Source organism: Durio zibethinus, chromosome 9 (genome assembly GCF_047325235.1).
Source record: "Durio zibethinus cultivar Kanyao isolate XHJ-2024 chromosome 9, ASM4732523v1, whole genome shotgun sequence".
Classification (NCBI taxonomy): Eukaryota; Viridiplantae; Streptophyta; class Magnoliopsida; order Malvales; family Malvaceae; genus Durio; species Durio zibethinus.
This window is the reverse complement of record NC_143170.1, coordinates 24,570,307-24,585,385: the sequence shown is the minus strand read 5'-3', so window position 1 is coordinate 24,585,385 and position 15,079 is coordinate 24,570,307. Positions and strand designations below refer to the sequence as shown.

The following is a 15,079-nucleotide window of genomic DNA, read 5'->3' as shown; positions in this document are numbered from 1 at the left end:
AAATATAATATTAATTATTTTTAAAATTTAAATATCATATTAAATATTTTATTATTATTTATAAATTGCAACATTAACCAAATATATATGAAAAATATTCGAAGATGGAAACTAACCATATGTTTGGATAAATATTAGTAAAAAAAAGAAAAAAAAAGTAAAGTAAAAGAAATGAAAGTTTTTTAAAAGAAAGAAAAGAATATATTTATATTTTATTTGGTAGCTAAAATTAATAAAGAAAAAGAAAGTAAACGAATTCTATCAATTATTGTTTAGTTAAATAATAAAAAAAATATGATTTATTATATTATTTTTTTATTATAACTTTTGATAATCTTTGATTTTAATATTTATATATTTATGTTAACGTATTTCATGTTTTTATTTTTTTATTTATTCATAAAAATAATCATAAATAAAATTTATGAAATTAATAAAAAAATGAAAAAAAGTTTAAGATAATAAATTTATTAATAGATAATATTTTGCATTCTCAATTTAATTTTAAAATTCAAAATCATACATTTTTAATTTAAAAAATTAATAAAAATATAACAATCATTTTATATTTTAAAAATTTTATTCTTTTGATTTTTCTTCTTTTTTCCCCAATTTTGAGTAATTAAAAAATAAAAAATCGAGAAAAACAAAAATAAAAAGAAAACGAAACATACCTTCTTTTCTTTTATTTTTATTTATATCACATATAAACAAAGAAAATATATATATTTTTTATTTCCATTCCTTTTTTTTCTCTCCCCTAACCTCAATCCAATCGTTCTCAAAGTAAAAAGCGTTCAACGATATTCCCCGACAATCTATTTAGGGGATCCAAATCAGAAAGTCCAAACCCATTAATCATCTCCCACGTATATTCAAGACCCATAAACAAGAAGATAATAATCTTCAGCCATCGTTTGGCAGGGAGTCAAAGATACACAGATCAAACGGCTAAAACCTCATTCCCCTTCTCCATCACCACCAATCAGAGCTACCCAAACCCCCTGAATTCACTGAGGGGCGCCAAAACCCTCCCAAAATTTCATCAGAAGAAACAAATAAAAACTCGAAAGACACAAAGAAAAAACCCCCTAAAAGCAATCAGAAAAAGAAAAGATCAAATCAAATCAAATCTCCTAACCATAGAGTGGAAGAGAAAGAGAGCTCGATTTATTTTTTCATTTTTCCTTATTTCTGCGAGGGTACAGTTGCATTTTGATATCGAAAAGAAAAAGAAAAAATGCAAAGCATGGAGCTACAGAACACTGTGAAAGAAGCCCTAAACGCACTGTACCATCACCCCGACGATGCGGTGCGTATGCAAGCCGATCGCTGGTTGCAAGATTTTCAACGCACCATCGATGCTTGGCAGGTATTCTCTTTCTTTTTTTTTTTTTTTTGGAGCTTTCCCGTTCGATTTGTGCAAATAAGGCTGTGTTTGGATAGGGTTGTTTCCGTTGTTATTTCAGAAAGTTTAGCATTTCTTGTTTTAATTGTTGCTACATTTTGATTGGTCGAGCTTAAGTTCGAATGGTGCACTTCATGATTATAAGATTATTAGGAGTATTAGTTATTATTATAGTACTGTGCTTTATTGCGGTGTCTGGTTGAGGAAATTATGATAATTGGAAAGAATTGTTAGGATAGAAAGAGTGAAAAATTTATGCTTAGCTGATTATATATATAAAATTCCATAGAAAAATATTCAAATATGAGGGAACTTGAATAATTTTCGCTTCATATTTATTTCATTATCAAAATAAAACATAACTGTAAAATGTGAACAAAAAGGGGCTCATCTGATTGAAGTAACCCAAAATGAATGTTTTAGAAATCAAATGCACTTTGGTTATTAGCATTTGATGTTGAAAAGGATTGTACTGTGTAACTTACCTAGTCTCACATCACGGAAAAAATTAATGACATAATTGCTGCAACTGTTATCTCCAGCCATTTGCCAACCAACCATTGCACTGTCTTACTGGTTTCAATTTCTATAGGGCATTCTTGCGCCATCGTCTTCCCTTGAATAGGTTTTATGACTTCCTTCTGGTCTCTGTATTAAGCCCATTTGGCAAGGGAAGTATAATATTGGGCATGATTTTGCATTTAGATTATTATTAAAAAATTTTTCTCCAAGGTGAACCTGGTAGTAGGTGTGGTGCTTTAGGTTGTTTGTTGTGCAATATTGATATTCATGCATGATTCAAGATGCTAGAAAAAGGAGTAAAAATAAAAAGGATAAGTGAAGGATTCACATTGAATATGGGACTGAGTGTTGGACCGTTAAGAAATGACACGAGAAGAAAATGAGCATAGCTGAGATGAGGATGCTTAGATGGATGTGTGGCAAGACTAGAAGAGACAAAATCAGAAATGAAAAGATTCGAGAAAAATTAGGGATAGTCTGGATTGAGGAAAAGATGAGAGAGAGCTGTTTGAGATGGTTTAGACATGTGAAACATAGGCCTATCTATGCACCAATTTGGAGAAATGGGCTTCTGGATTTGGGAGAGATCAAAACATTTAGAGGTAGACCACAAAAGACGTGGATACAAGTAATAAGAAATGATATGAGGGTTAAGGAAGTAGATGAAAATGTTGTTTTAGATAGTAATGAGTGGCGCAAGAAGATTCAAAACCAAGACCTAACATGATTCCTTTTTTTGGCCTTTCATATAGTCGACCTTAGAGTTATGGGATATAAGGCTTAGTTTGTTGTTGTTGTTGAAAGATTCACACGAGACACAAATTCTCCTTGGATTGTCTGGAAGAATTAAAGTACAGGTTCATATACTGGAAAGTATTTGTTTATTTCTCTATTTACATGCCATAATTCATGTGGAGATTGCTATATTGCTATTCATGCATGATTCAAGATGCTAGAAAAAGGAGTAAGGAAAAAAAGGGACAAGTGAACGATTTACACATGACACAAATTTTCCTGGAATTGTCTGGAAGAATTGAAGTACAGGTTCATATACTGGAAAGTATTCATTTATTTCTCTATTTACATGCCATAATTCATGTGGAGATTGTCTGATTAAAAATTAGTTGGTTAACTACTAGAAGAAGCAACAAGCAGTCCTTTCTCTTATGTAGGTTGGCTACATGGATCATATTGCAAGCATCATTGTGCTCTATTTAAAACAATGTCTCAAGTAAGATTAGTAATGGCGAGGTCCTTTCTGATAGTTTCCACCCATGTCTTCCGGACTTCCCCCCCCTTTTCACATGGTTTTTCTCCATTATGTCTCATCTTCCTTAGGAGTGTTTCTAGGTCTTTATGTTGTGTGCCCAAAGACCTTAAGTGTATCTCCACGACTTTGTTGTTGATTGGTACCGCTGTTCCTTTTTAAAATATATCTGTTCAAATTAAAAAAGAGTGTATGGTCATAAATTTTGAGGGTGACATGAATCCTCTTGTAAATTAGATTCATCTCTTGGTTTTTTCCCCTTCAATTATAACACTTTGTTCTATGTTGCTTGTTTTGCAATTTTCTTTTTCCTTTTATCTAAATATCTATGCATATTTCATTTTACCTTCTTTTCCTTTTAGGTGGCTGATAATTTGCTTCATGATGCCACTAGCAACCTAGAGACTTTAATATTTTGTTCACAGACTCTTAGAAGCAAGGTAACTTTAACATGCATTTATTTGCTCAATGTTCAAGATCAAAGTCTTATTGTACATGTAATGGTGCATTTGTTTGATAGGTACAACGTGATTTTGAAGAATTACCATCTGAAGCTTTTCGCCAATTAAGGGATTCCTTAAATGTGAGTTGGTTTATGCATATACTTGACCATTGAAGAGGCTTGGATTAAAACATCATATAAACTGCTAATAAAATTGACATATAAAAATAAATTATTTCCTTTTTTTTTATTTTTAAATTTTAATGCTGCACTCACTTTCATGATTTCAAAGTATACGATTATCATAATGAAACTTGTATGGTGTGCTTGTTTTTACTATTTTTGATTCTGTTTCATAAATGTAAATCACTTATTATTTATTTACTTTTTAAAATCTGCTTTCTCCTGCTGCAGTTAGCATAAATTCGTATATAAGTCGCTGTTCTGTTTGTTTATGTGTGCATACATAGAGATGCATGCTGCTATACGTAATGCTTATGCAACACCTATATGTAGATTTAATGGAATTGATATTTCAAATGCAGAATTTGTTGAAAAAGTTTCATAAAGGGCCTCCTATTGTCCGGACTCAGGTACTATACGCTTGTAATCTAAACTTTCTGGTAGCAGGAAATTTTGTGCTCAGTTATTTTGCTTTGTAGATTGGCATTGCAGTTGCTGCTTTGGCAGTACATGTTCCTGCAGAAGACTGGGGAAATGTTGGTATTGTGAATTGGCTTCAGGATGAGATGAACTCTCATCCAGAGTATATACCAGGATTTTTGGAGCTACTTACTGTCTTGCCTGAGGTATGTATAAATTTTAGGCTTAAGTTATCGAGTTCAGATTTAGTTGCATGCTATACAGCTTGGCATATCTACCTGATTTCACCTCCAGCTAGAGGTGTTTTGACATTCTGAACTGGTAGTTGTCTAATTACTTTTTTTTTTGGTACATACCTTCTAAATAAACTTTCTGAAATAATTAGTTGTCTAATTAGTTGATGACTTTAACTGTAATGCACATTCCATTTCATTAGAAAGCTTTTATCCAATTTAACATTTTCCTGATGCCTTAGTGTAGGAGAGAACTTCAAAGCTTCTAAATAAACATGGAAATATGGTAAAAAAAAATTCTTAACATGTAAATGGTGTAAAGAACAAATGTTAGGACAAATTGATAATTATGGCTACTTTGACGGTGTCCATGACATTGATAACTGTTTTTTGCTTACAACCAGGAAGCATTCAACTACAAGATAGCAGCTCGTCCGGAACAACGCCGTCATTTTGAAAAAGAGCTCACTTCTCAAATGGAAATTGTTCTTAGTATACTGACAGCTTGTTTAAATATAAGTGAATTGAAAGAGCAGGTTTGTTACTTCTATTTTGTAGTTTTATTTAGTATCTGATATGGTGAACTAAGAATGGAAGAGAAAATGGGAACCAAACAATTCACAGCAACTATGGAACAGTAAAAATTAAAAAAAAAATGTAAAAGGAAAGAGCAAAGCTCAACCCATAATCTTTTGTGATAAAGGAATATCAACTTAATTGCCACATACATCTTCCCTTCTGACATGCATGCCATTTCTGATTTCAATAAGTTGAGGATTCTAGGTGGCTTCCTCAATTTCCAATTGTGAAAGATATCAATAATTCCACCTGGGAAGAAACATTTTACAAAAGGAGACTTCCAGCATTCAAGACATTTAAGACTAAGCATTAATTTCTCTCTTTGATACTGCATATCACAGTGCAATTGTTACATAAACTCGTCTGTGTTAGGTTACATACCTGCTTGGCATGCGTTTGAAACCTTTTGTGATGGTAGTGTGTGCTAAGGTGAAACTGAGTTGTTAATTTTAAGATTTGGGTCTGTTGATAGTGTTATTTAATCTTAGTATTTTTATTGATAGTTGGCTTGCTTAAATGTAGCTTCTTTTGTTCAGAGTATAGGGTGGCTAGGGAGGAGGAGCTGGTTATGGCACAAGCTTGCAAAAATGTAGCTTCTTCTGCTTTGAGGATAGGGTGGTAGGGAGAGCCGCTTAGGGCTCTTGCTTGTTAACAAAAGAATCGAGGCTGAAAGCTTGTAAGAAACAGTGGCATGTTCATTGACAAGCCAAGTGCAAATTCGTAGCTGGCTTGTTCTATAGAAAACAAAGATGGGTCTGCTGTTAAAAAAAGGGTTAGACCATTTATGGCAAGAGCCTTTCTCTCCCTCTTCATCATTTTCCACTTGGGAGTTCAAATTGAATGTGTGATTAGAAGCCTAAACCTGCTACTATGATGTAGAGAAAGACCTCTGTTATCACTGCCCCTTTTCTTTCCTCATTGCTTATGGTGTGATGTCACAGATATACCTTCTCTTTTTCTTTTTTTTTTTTAATTTTTTATTTTGTGAGTGAGAGAGGTATACCTTTTCTTATGTGCATATAATATTGAAAACAGTAAGAAGACCTCTTCTAGCTTGTTGACTTGTTAACAGTTGTCCTCTCAATTAAAGTTTTCATCAAGATTTTCCTCAAAAAAGAAAGAGTTTTCAATAAGATTGATGTTTGTTACAGATTGCTTATCTGCTGATGACTGTTGATTAAGTGGCTTCTTTTGTTACTTCGATATGATTGATTTATCAGGTTCTCGAGGCAGTTGCTTCTTGGCTTCGGCTAAAGCATGGGTATGTGTTTTCTTTTCTGCACCTCTTTATTTATGGACAAATTTTATGTTCCTAAGGGGATTAATTTGGTTAATTTTTGTGCAGTCCACAAGTAATTTGGAGCGATGGCTTGTTTATTTTCCTTATCAGGAGTGGGATATATTTAACAATTCAATATTTATGGCACTGTTCCAGTTAGTGGTGCATAGCAATAGATGATACTGTTAGAACTTGGCATCTTTCTAAAATCAGCAAGAGGATTTTTTTGTTGTGCCATGGTTTGCAATTGGGCATGCCCTCTAAAAAATTTCTGATATGGCTCCATGATGATCTGTTTTTTTGTATTATGTCCTGGTCCACTGGGAGAATTTCTGGTCCTGTTCCCTGGGGGATAGGGTTGGGGTGCTGACAGCTAAGTTATTCAACTTTTTGGTTGCTTACACATATTCCTCTCGTTTGATTCTAGCCTTAAATTAATAGATAATGTCTTTGACCACCTCCGGTTTTGTTATCTTGAGGGAGATAATTATATGATAACCCTCTTGCTCAGATTTGAATTACAGTCATTCATGGGTTGATTTCAACTTTCAGGATCCCTGGGTCTTTGCTAGCTACTCACCCATTGGTGCTAACAGCTCTTTCAAGCTTGAACTCTGATATACTTTCAGAGGCATCCATAAATGGTATTGCATTTTTTGAGAAATTATAATTTCTCAGTATGCTCTGCTGCTAAAATATTTTGGTACTCGGATCTATCCTCACTGGAAGTTAGTGGTTAGCTATTGGGTTTTATTTATCATTTTCCCTTATTCTTGCAGTTGTTTCTGAATTGATACACTACACAGCATCAGGAAGCTCTGGTGGTGTTTCTGTACAAATGCCATTAATTCAAGTAATTGTGCCTCAAGTTATGAGTTTGCTGGTCCAACTTAGAGATTCTACAAAGGTATGACATTAGTTCTACTTAATTTAAACCTCTCTCTCTCTCTCAATGAAATAAATTATCTCGTATGATAGGGCAATTGATGTATGGGGATATAATAGAAAAAATATTAAGACTAATTTGACATAATGCCCTATATTTTATTTTTGAGTGGATTTAGTTTTTTTGGGGGTGGGGGAGGGTTGATGTGCCAATAGTATGTTGTTAGTTGCTTGATAGGTGAAATATTCATAAACAGTGTAAATTTGTTTCTTATTTGTAAAACATGCCATGTGTTGATCTTGGAGACATCAAATATCACGTATTGGTGTCAATAAGTTAATTATTCTCACCATGTGGTGTGTGTGTGTCATAGTCTTTAGATTACTATCTTCATTATTTTAAATTGGTAAAATTAGATTTATTCTGTAGCCTCACTTGTGGAGTTTAAAAACTTCACTGGTGGTGTATGAAACATTAATCCCAAATAGAATTTGTTATATTTTTTTGTTTCACTGGCAGAATTTTGAAACCATTGTTTGCTTGTGGATTCTTATTGGAACATTCTAACGAATTTGAGAAAAGTTAATTTTGATATTTTAATTCCTAAATTGTACTTTGTGCTTTCAGGATGATGAAGATATCAAAGCCATTGCTCGGTTATTTGCAGACATGGGCGATTCATATGTTGAACTGATTGCAACTGGTGCATAACATTACTATATACTAAATTTCAACAATTGTTGAATACTTTTCAGTTTTCACTTCTTAACAGCAGATTGCTTTGAATTAATGCAAGTTGCCCTTGTTCCCATGAACAATGTTGAGAATTTTGTCTGTGATTTATCCCCTTCCTGTCTGGTTGATGGATTTTCTTTTCAGGTTCGAGTGAAGCAATGATGATAGTGAATGCGTTGCTAGAAGTTGCTTCCCTTCCAGAATATAATATTGCTTCAATGACCTTTAATTTTTGGCATAGTCTTCAGGTTATCTTGACTAAAAGGTTAGTTCAAGTGGAACGATGTCTAGTTCTATGAATTGTCATTAATTTGAGTTTTTCTTGAATACCAGAAATTCCTATATTTCATTTGGTGATGAAGCTTCCATTGAAGCTGAGAGAAACCGGAGGCTTCAAGTTTTTCGTCAATCCTATGAGTCTCTTGTATCCTTGGTAAGTCTGCTAGTTCACTATTTTGGGAATTTTGCCTTGGTAGTGTCTTTAGTAAAAGGTCAAAGCTATTGTAGTTATTAGAATTACGGTTTTATACAACAACTTGCTAATCCCTTGGATTAACCTTTCATTATATAGATAATAGTAAGGAAAGAGAATCAATTACAAATTACACATTAATGCTCCCAAGTAATCCCTCCTATAGTGTCTCCCATGGAATATTGCCATAATTTTCCAACTCACACATGCATACACTAACACTCCCCTTCAAGCTGGAGCATATATATCAGTCATGTTTAGCTTGTTACATATATAGTTAACTCAAGCTCCTGGAAGTGATTTTATAAGAATATTGGCTAGTTGTTCCGCTGTGCGCACATGCTTCAATAATATTGTGCCACTTTGCAACTTTTCCCTAATGAAATGACAATCAACTTCTATATCTTGGTTCTTTCATTAAATATTGGATTGGAAGCAATATGAATCATCACTTGGTTATCACACCATAAACTTTGTAGGGGTCCGAACTGAAAGCCCAATTTCATTTAAGAATTGAACCATCCATAATACCTCTGTTGTAGCCAAAGCCATGGCTCTATGCTCTGCTTCGACGCTAGATCTAGCAACTACTTGCGGTTTCTTACTCTTCTAGGACACCAAATTACTCCCAAGGAAAATAGCATAACCATATGTAGACTTCCTATCTATAGGAGAGCCTGCCCAATTTGCATCTGCATAGGCTCGAATACCCCCATCATTATCCCTTTTCCAGGTTTTCTTAACAAATATTGGAGGATGCGCATCGTTGCTCTCTAGTGAGTATCTCTGGGAGCTGCCATGAATTGACTAACCACATTAACTGGAAAAGATATATTAGGTCTCGTCATGGCTAGGTAATTCAGTTTTAGCACTAGTCTCTTGTAAGGTCTGGGATCATCAATTAAAGTGCCATCTTTTGGAGAAAGCTTGATACCTAGATACATCAGTGTGTCACTTGGCTTGGCATGGAATAAGCCTGCATTTCTAAAAATATGAAGCACATACTACTTCTTCTAAGATACAAAGATTCCCTTTTTACACCTTGCCACTTCAATGCCCAGAAAATATTTCAATTGACCAAGATCCTTGGTCTCAAACTGGAACTTAAGATACATCTTAAGTCTGTCAATCCCTGTGCTATCATTGTTAGTGATGATGATATTATCTACATACACTCCCAACAATATAAGGCCAGAACTTTGTCGTATATAAAATACTGAATGATCCTTCTCACTTTGCTGCATGCCATACTAAACAAGAGTTGCACTAAATTTGTTGAACCACGCGCGTGGAGATTGCTTCTGACCATTCAGAGACCTATGCAAATGGCATACCTTCCTAGACTCCCCTTGAGCAATAAACCCCGATGGTTGCTCCATATATACCTCCTCAGTCAAGTTAAATGTAGGAAAGCATTCTTCACATCCAATTGATGTAACGCCCATTTACAAGTAGCAGCAAAACTGAGAAATAGGCGAATCGATGTCATCTTTGCCACTAGTGAAAAGGTATTAAAATTCATCTTTGCCACTAGTGAAAAGGTATTAAAATAATCTACTCCATATGTTTGTGCATATCCCTTTACTACTAGCCTTGCCTTCAATCTAGCCAATGAACCATCAAGATTCAATTTTGTGTTTTAAACCCACTTGCACCCAATAGCTTGCTTTCCTTTTGGCAAGGAAACCAAGTCCCATGTATGGTTGGCCTCTAGGGCCATCATCTCATCCTTTATAGCCTTATGCCATCCTGAATTTGCAAAAGCATCACGAAGAGTACGTGGTACAATAATAGCATCAATTGTGGCAATACAAGTTTGAAGTTGAGCAGAAAGTCCTTTGTACGAAGGCGTATATAAAGGAAAATTTTTGCAATTTTGCGTACCTTTTTGTAGAGCAGTCGGTACATCTTCAGCCATAGTGTCTCGAGGTGGATCCATCGATGGAGAGATTGTCTCGATAGGGGAAGTTTAAGTAGGCGGATCTACATGGGTCATTCCAGTGTACGTATGACCAAGTCAAGTATCTGGGCATGCCTTAGAAGGAGATGCATTGACTGGTATACTATGTATCTGATAGATGAGAAAATCTTCTTCTGATATGATAGGTGATGAATTAGACTATAGTACTGAAGGAAAAAGAACCTACTCATGAAACGTGACATCTGTTGAAATAATAAAGCGACCTAGGTCTAGAGAGTAGCATTGATACCCTTTTTGGACATGTGAATAACCTAGAAAGATACACTTAAGGGAATGTGATTCTAATTTAGTGCGACTTGGATGAGCTTCATGAACAAAACATGTGCACTCAAACGCTTTGAGGGAGATTGGAAATAAGGGATGATCAGGACACAATACTCGAAGACGAACTTTTCCTTCAAGAATCGAGGACAGCAAACGATTTATAAGATGGCATGTTGTGAGGACAGCTTCACTCCAGAACACCGTAGGGACCTTCATTTGAAACAAAGGAGCTTTAGCCACTTCCAACAAATGATGATTCTTCTTTTTAGCAACCCTGTTTTACTGTGGGGTATTGTATACGAGGACTGATGAGCAATACCTTCTGCACTTAGGAATTGAACAAACTCTTTAGAAAAATACTGTCCCCTATTATCACTTTGTAAAATTTTGATATACTTACTGAATTGATTCTCTATTTTTGCATGAAAGGTAGTGAAGACAGAGAATAATTCGGAGCGGCTCCACAACAAATACAACAAATAAACTCGTGAATAATCATCAACAAATGTCAAAATATCTATAACTAGACTTCGAAATAATAGGACAAGGCCCCCACACATTAGAATGAATCACAGCAAAAGGAAACTTTTCTCTTTTATTAAATCAAAGTTAATAGGACATTTTGAGCAGTTTGGTAAACTTGCATGATTCACAATCAAAACTAAAAGATGATAAATGGGGACACATAGCTCGTAAAGTTGACGTGGATGGATGACCAAAATGACAATGAGACTCATAAGTTGATGACAATTCTCCTGAGTATGTCATTAATCCAGACTGTATCTTCTGTATGTTATCAAGCACATAAAGACCTCTTTCGATCCTTCCCCTACCAATTGTCTATAGATCCTAAAAAACACAATAGGTAGGAAAGAAGGAGACACTAGAATTCAAATTCCTTGTAACCTGACTAACTAAAAGTAAGTTAAAAGGAGAAGAAGGGACATGTAGCACAGAATGTAAAGGTAACGTGGATATAAGTTGAGCCTTGCCACTTCCCACAATATCTATAGAGTTTCCATCAGCAACCAAAATACACTGTTTCCTTGTCATAGGAGTATATGAATAAAGAGTACTTGTAGTACTTGCCATGTGATTCGAAGCTCATGAATCAATCACCCAATTCCTGGAGGGGGTAACTAGGCATGTAGTAGATTTACCTTGTATAAAAGTTGCTGTCGGAGAGGAGATCGAAGTTTGATTCTGAAGCATTTTAATAAGCCTATCATATTCATCCTGCGATAACCGAACTCTTTTCTCCTCTTGTTGCTAGGGCTAGAGTGTAGTATCTGTCACATATGCCGTTGGTGGGTTAAAATTGCCCTGAAGATGCGAACAAACATTCTGTAAGTGCCCCTGCTGTCCACAATGATAATAGGACCATGGGTCCCCTCTACTACTTCCACACCTATTACCTCGCCCGCCACGTCTTTTGTGTGGTGCTTGTTCATCAAGTTGTGGGGCCACAAATACTGCCCTATCTTCTTGTGAAAGATCATGCTGGTGACCCTATTTAGGCACTTATAAGCATCTAGTAAAGAAAGTGGATCTCTGCCTGCTAACATTTGAGTACTAGCACTGGTGTACTCCTTCCTCAATCCTACTAAGAAAAGCACTACAACTAAAGCCTCTTGTTGCTCCTGGTTTATCTTTAGATTGGTAGACAAGGGCATGAGTTAATTAAACTCGTCATATATCTCCTTGAATGCAGCAAAATATTCCCTCAAGCTTCTATTGGATTGCTCCATTCTAGTTCATGCCCTGATAACATCTGAGATCCTTTGCCAATTCTCAGAATTTGCTTAAACAATTTTTAAAGCATCCCAAAGTTTCTTGCTTGTGAAGTATTGATTAAACGTCTCTTTCACTCGTCGTTCCATTGAGTTGAACAATTGTCCAAGTACTTGATTGCCCTTCTGTTCCTATGGAGCATACTCTGAGCTTTCCGTTGCTGGTGGCTTACTTGTCAGGAATTGAGCTTTTTCAAGACCTCGTAAGGTCACCAACACAGTCTTGCTCCATGACAAGTATTTGGAGCCATCAATTTTCTCATCCGACAACCGTGAGCTCGTGATAATCTCCTGAGTTATTACCTTCGATGCGGTTACCTCTTCCTTAGCCGTGGCCACAGAACTTTTTTCCTCTAGAACACAATTAGTAATTATAGAAAACTTAAAGAACAATTGTCGTTATTTCTTTTTATTTTATCTACAATGAAGGTATATATCTAAATAAATAGGAACATTGAAGTTCCTTATTAGGAAACAACGTACATGAAACAAAAAATAAAAAATAATAAAAGGAAAGAAAATTATTCTATTATAAAATAGAAGCAAATTCCTAAAAACTTGACAATCAGAATAGATGACTAAATTAGAAATATTCCCAAAATAAATTAGAAAATCAGGTTGCACTAACGTAGGAGAATCAGATCTGCACTAATGTAGCAAAATCAGATTTCTACATTCCCCCTTAAGTTGGGTTATGAATGTTAATCATACTCAGCTTGGATTTCAATCCATCAAAAATGCTTCTAGGAAGAGCTTTAGTTAGAATATCTATAATTTGTGAACTTTTATGGATATAAGCCAGTTTGATCGATCCATTTTCGATCTTTTCCTTTATGAAAGTCCAACTTTATGTGTTTGGTCTTATCATGATAAACAAGATTTTTGGCAATACTTATAGTAGCCTTATTATCACAAAATAGTGTCATAGAGGTCACAGTTTGAACTTTTAATTCTCCAAGTAACCTCATCAGCCAAATTTCTTCACAAATACCATGGGACATTGCTCTAAACTCAGCCTCAGCATTACTTCTAGCTACAATAGCTTGCTTTTTATTTCTCTAAGTGACCAAATTGCCCCAAACATAAGTGCAATATCCAGTAGTGGACCTTTTATCTATTACTGATCTAGCCCAATCAGCATTTGTGTACACCTCGACTACCCTGTCCATTGGCTTCTTAAAATATAGACCTTCACCAGGACTCTTCTTTAAGTACTGTAGGATGTGATGAACAGCCTTGAGATGCTCCTTGGCTGGATTATTCATGTATCTACTCACCATCCTTACTGCAAACCCTATATGAGGTCGTCTGTGGGAGAGGTAAATAAGCTTCCCAACTAGTCTTTGGTATCAACCTTTGTCCATGAGAGAGCTTTCATTTTCATTTCCAATTTTATTAGTTGAGTCCATGGATGTATCGGTAGGTTTGCATCCAATCATGTCAGTTTCTTTGAGTAGATCAAGCACATACTTACATAGAGACACTGATATTCCATTCTTAGACCGAGCCATTTTCATCCCAAGAAAATATTTAAGGAAACCCAAGTCTTTTATTTCAAACTCCTTTGCAAGGAGTTTTTTCAAATCATCTATTCCTTCCTTATGGTCTCCGGTGATTATGATATCATCGACATAAACAATAAGAATAACTCATTTTCCTTCATTGGTGAACTTAACAAACATAGTATGGTCAGATTAACATTGAAGGAATCCATACCTCTTCATTGCCTTGGTCAACCGTTCAAACCAAGCTTGAGGAGAATATTTAAGTCCATACAAAGATTTTTGGAGTTTGCACACTTTGCCTATGTTGTCTTGCCTTTCAAAACCAGCGGGAATTTCCATGTAGACATGCTCCTCCAAGTCACCATTTAAGGATGCATTCTTGATATCAAGTTGGTGGAGAGGCCAATCCAAGTTTGCTGCTAGTGACAATAGAACTCTAATTGAATTGAGTTTGGCTACCGGAACAAATCTCTCCTCATAGTCTTATCTCATAGGATTGACTGAACCCCTTTGCAACAAGTTTAGCTTTGAACCTGTTTATACTTCCATCTACATTGTGCTTTATTGTGAAGATCCACTTACATCCAATCGGGTTTTTCCCTTTGGGCAAATCTGAAATTTCCCATGTCCCATTTTTCTCTAGTGCCTTGATTTTTTCAAGAACTGCTGCCTTCCAATCTGGTTCATTGAGGGCTTCCTGAATATTTTTTGGAATTTGCACATTGTCAAGGTTAGTAGTAAAGGCTCAAAAGTTTGGATTTAACTTATCATATGAGATGTACTTGCAGATATTGGGTCCATGATCTCACACCTTTTCTTAATGCAATAGGAATGTCAAGTCACTAGTTGGCTCACAAGTTTCAATTTCAGATTCAAAAGGGACATTCCCTGTGTTACTTTCTGGTTCTTGGAGACTCGGATGAGGTTGATTTTTAGTGCTGGGCTGTGTACAGTTGTCCACTTCTTCCTGTGGTTTTTGCTTCCTTGAGTAGACTATCAATTCTTTTGTTTTTTCTTGCATAACCTTAGGGTTTGAAGAGTCGAGTTGTCTAAATAGGTTGGGTTTCTAAATTTGCATGGCTGATAGGTTGGGTAGGTTGGGAATCTGGTTTT

At 35.4% G+C, this 15,079-nt stretch overlaps 1 protein-coding gene across 5 annotated transcripts in view; it reads left to right on the top strand.

Annotated features, from left to right (window-relative positions):
- Positions 1 to 930: 930 nt before the first annotated feature.
- LOC111312155 (transportin MOS14-like) overlaps positions 931 to 15,079 on the top strand; it is a 31,373-nt gene continuing 17,224 nt past the window's right edge. For 3 of the 5 annotated variants that reach the window (XM_022912230.2, XM_022912206.2, XM_022912203.2), the window contains exons 1-12: positions 931 to 1,372; positions 3,560 to 3,637; positions 3,718 to 3,780; positions 4,185 to 4,232; positions 4,302 to 4,448; positions 4,880 to 5,011; positions 6,275 to 6,315; positions 6,886 to 6,977; positions 7,113 to 7,240; positions 7,847 to 7,922; positions 8,099 to 8,219; positions 8,288 to 8,387. In XM_022912230.2, the coding sequence (XP_022767965.2) occupies positions 1,241 to 1,372; positions 3,560 to 3,637; positions 3,718 to 3,780; positions 4,185 to 4,232; positions 4,302 to 4,448; positions 4,880 to 5,011; positions 6,275 to 6,315; positions 6,886 to 6,977; positions 7,113 to 7,240; positions 7,847 to 7,922; positions 8,099 to 8,219; positions 8,288 to 8,387 (1,158 nt within the window). In that variant the 5' untranslated portion in view covers positions 931 to 1,240. The remainder of the gene's footprint in view (positions 1,373 to 3,559; positions 3,638 to 3,717; positions 3,781 to 4,184; positions 4,233 to 4,301; positions 4,449 to 4,879; positions 5,012 to 6,274; positions 6,316 to 6,885; positions 6,978 to 7,112; positions 7,241 to 7,846; positions 7,923 to 8,098; positions 8,220 to 8,287; positions 8,388 to 15,079) is intronic. The other 2 variants (XM_022912211.2, XM_022912217.2) reach the window with 2 other exon arrangements.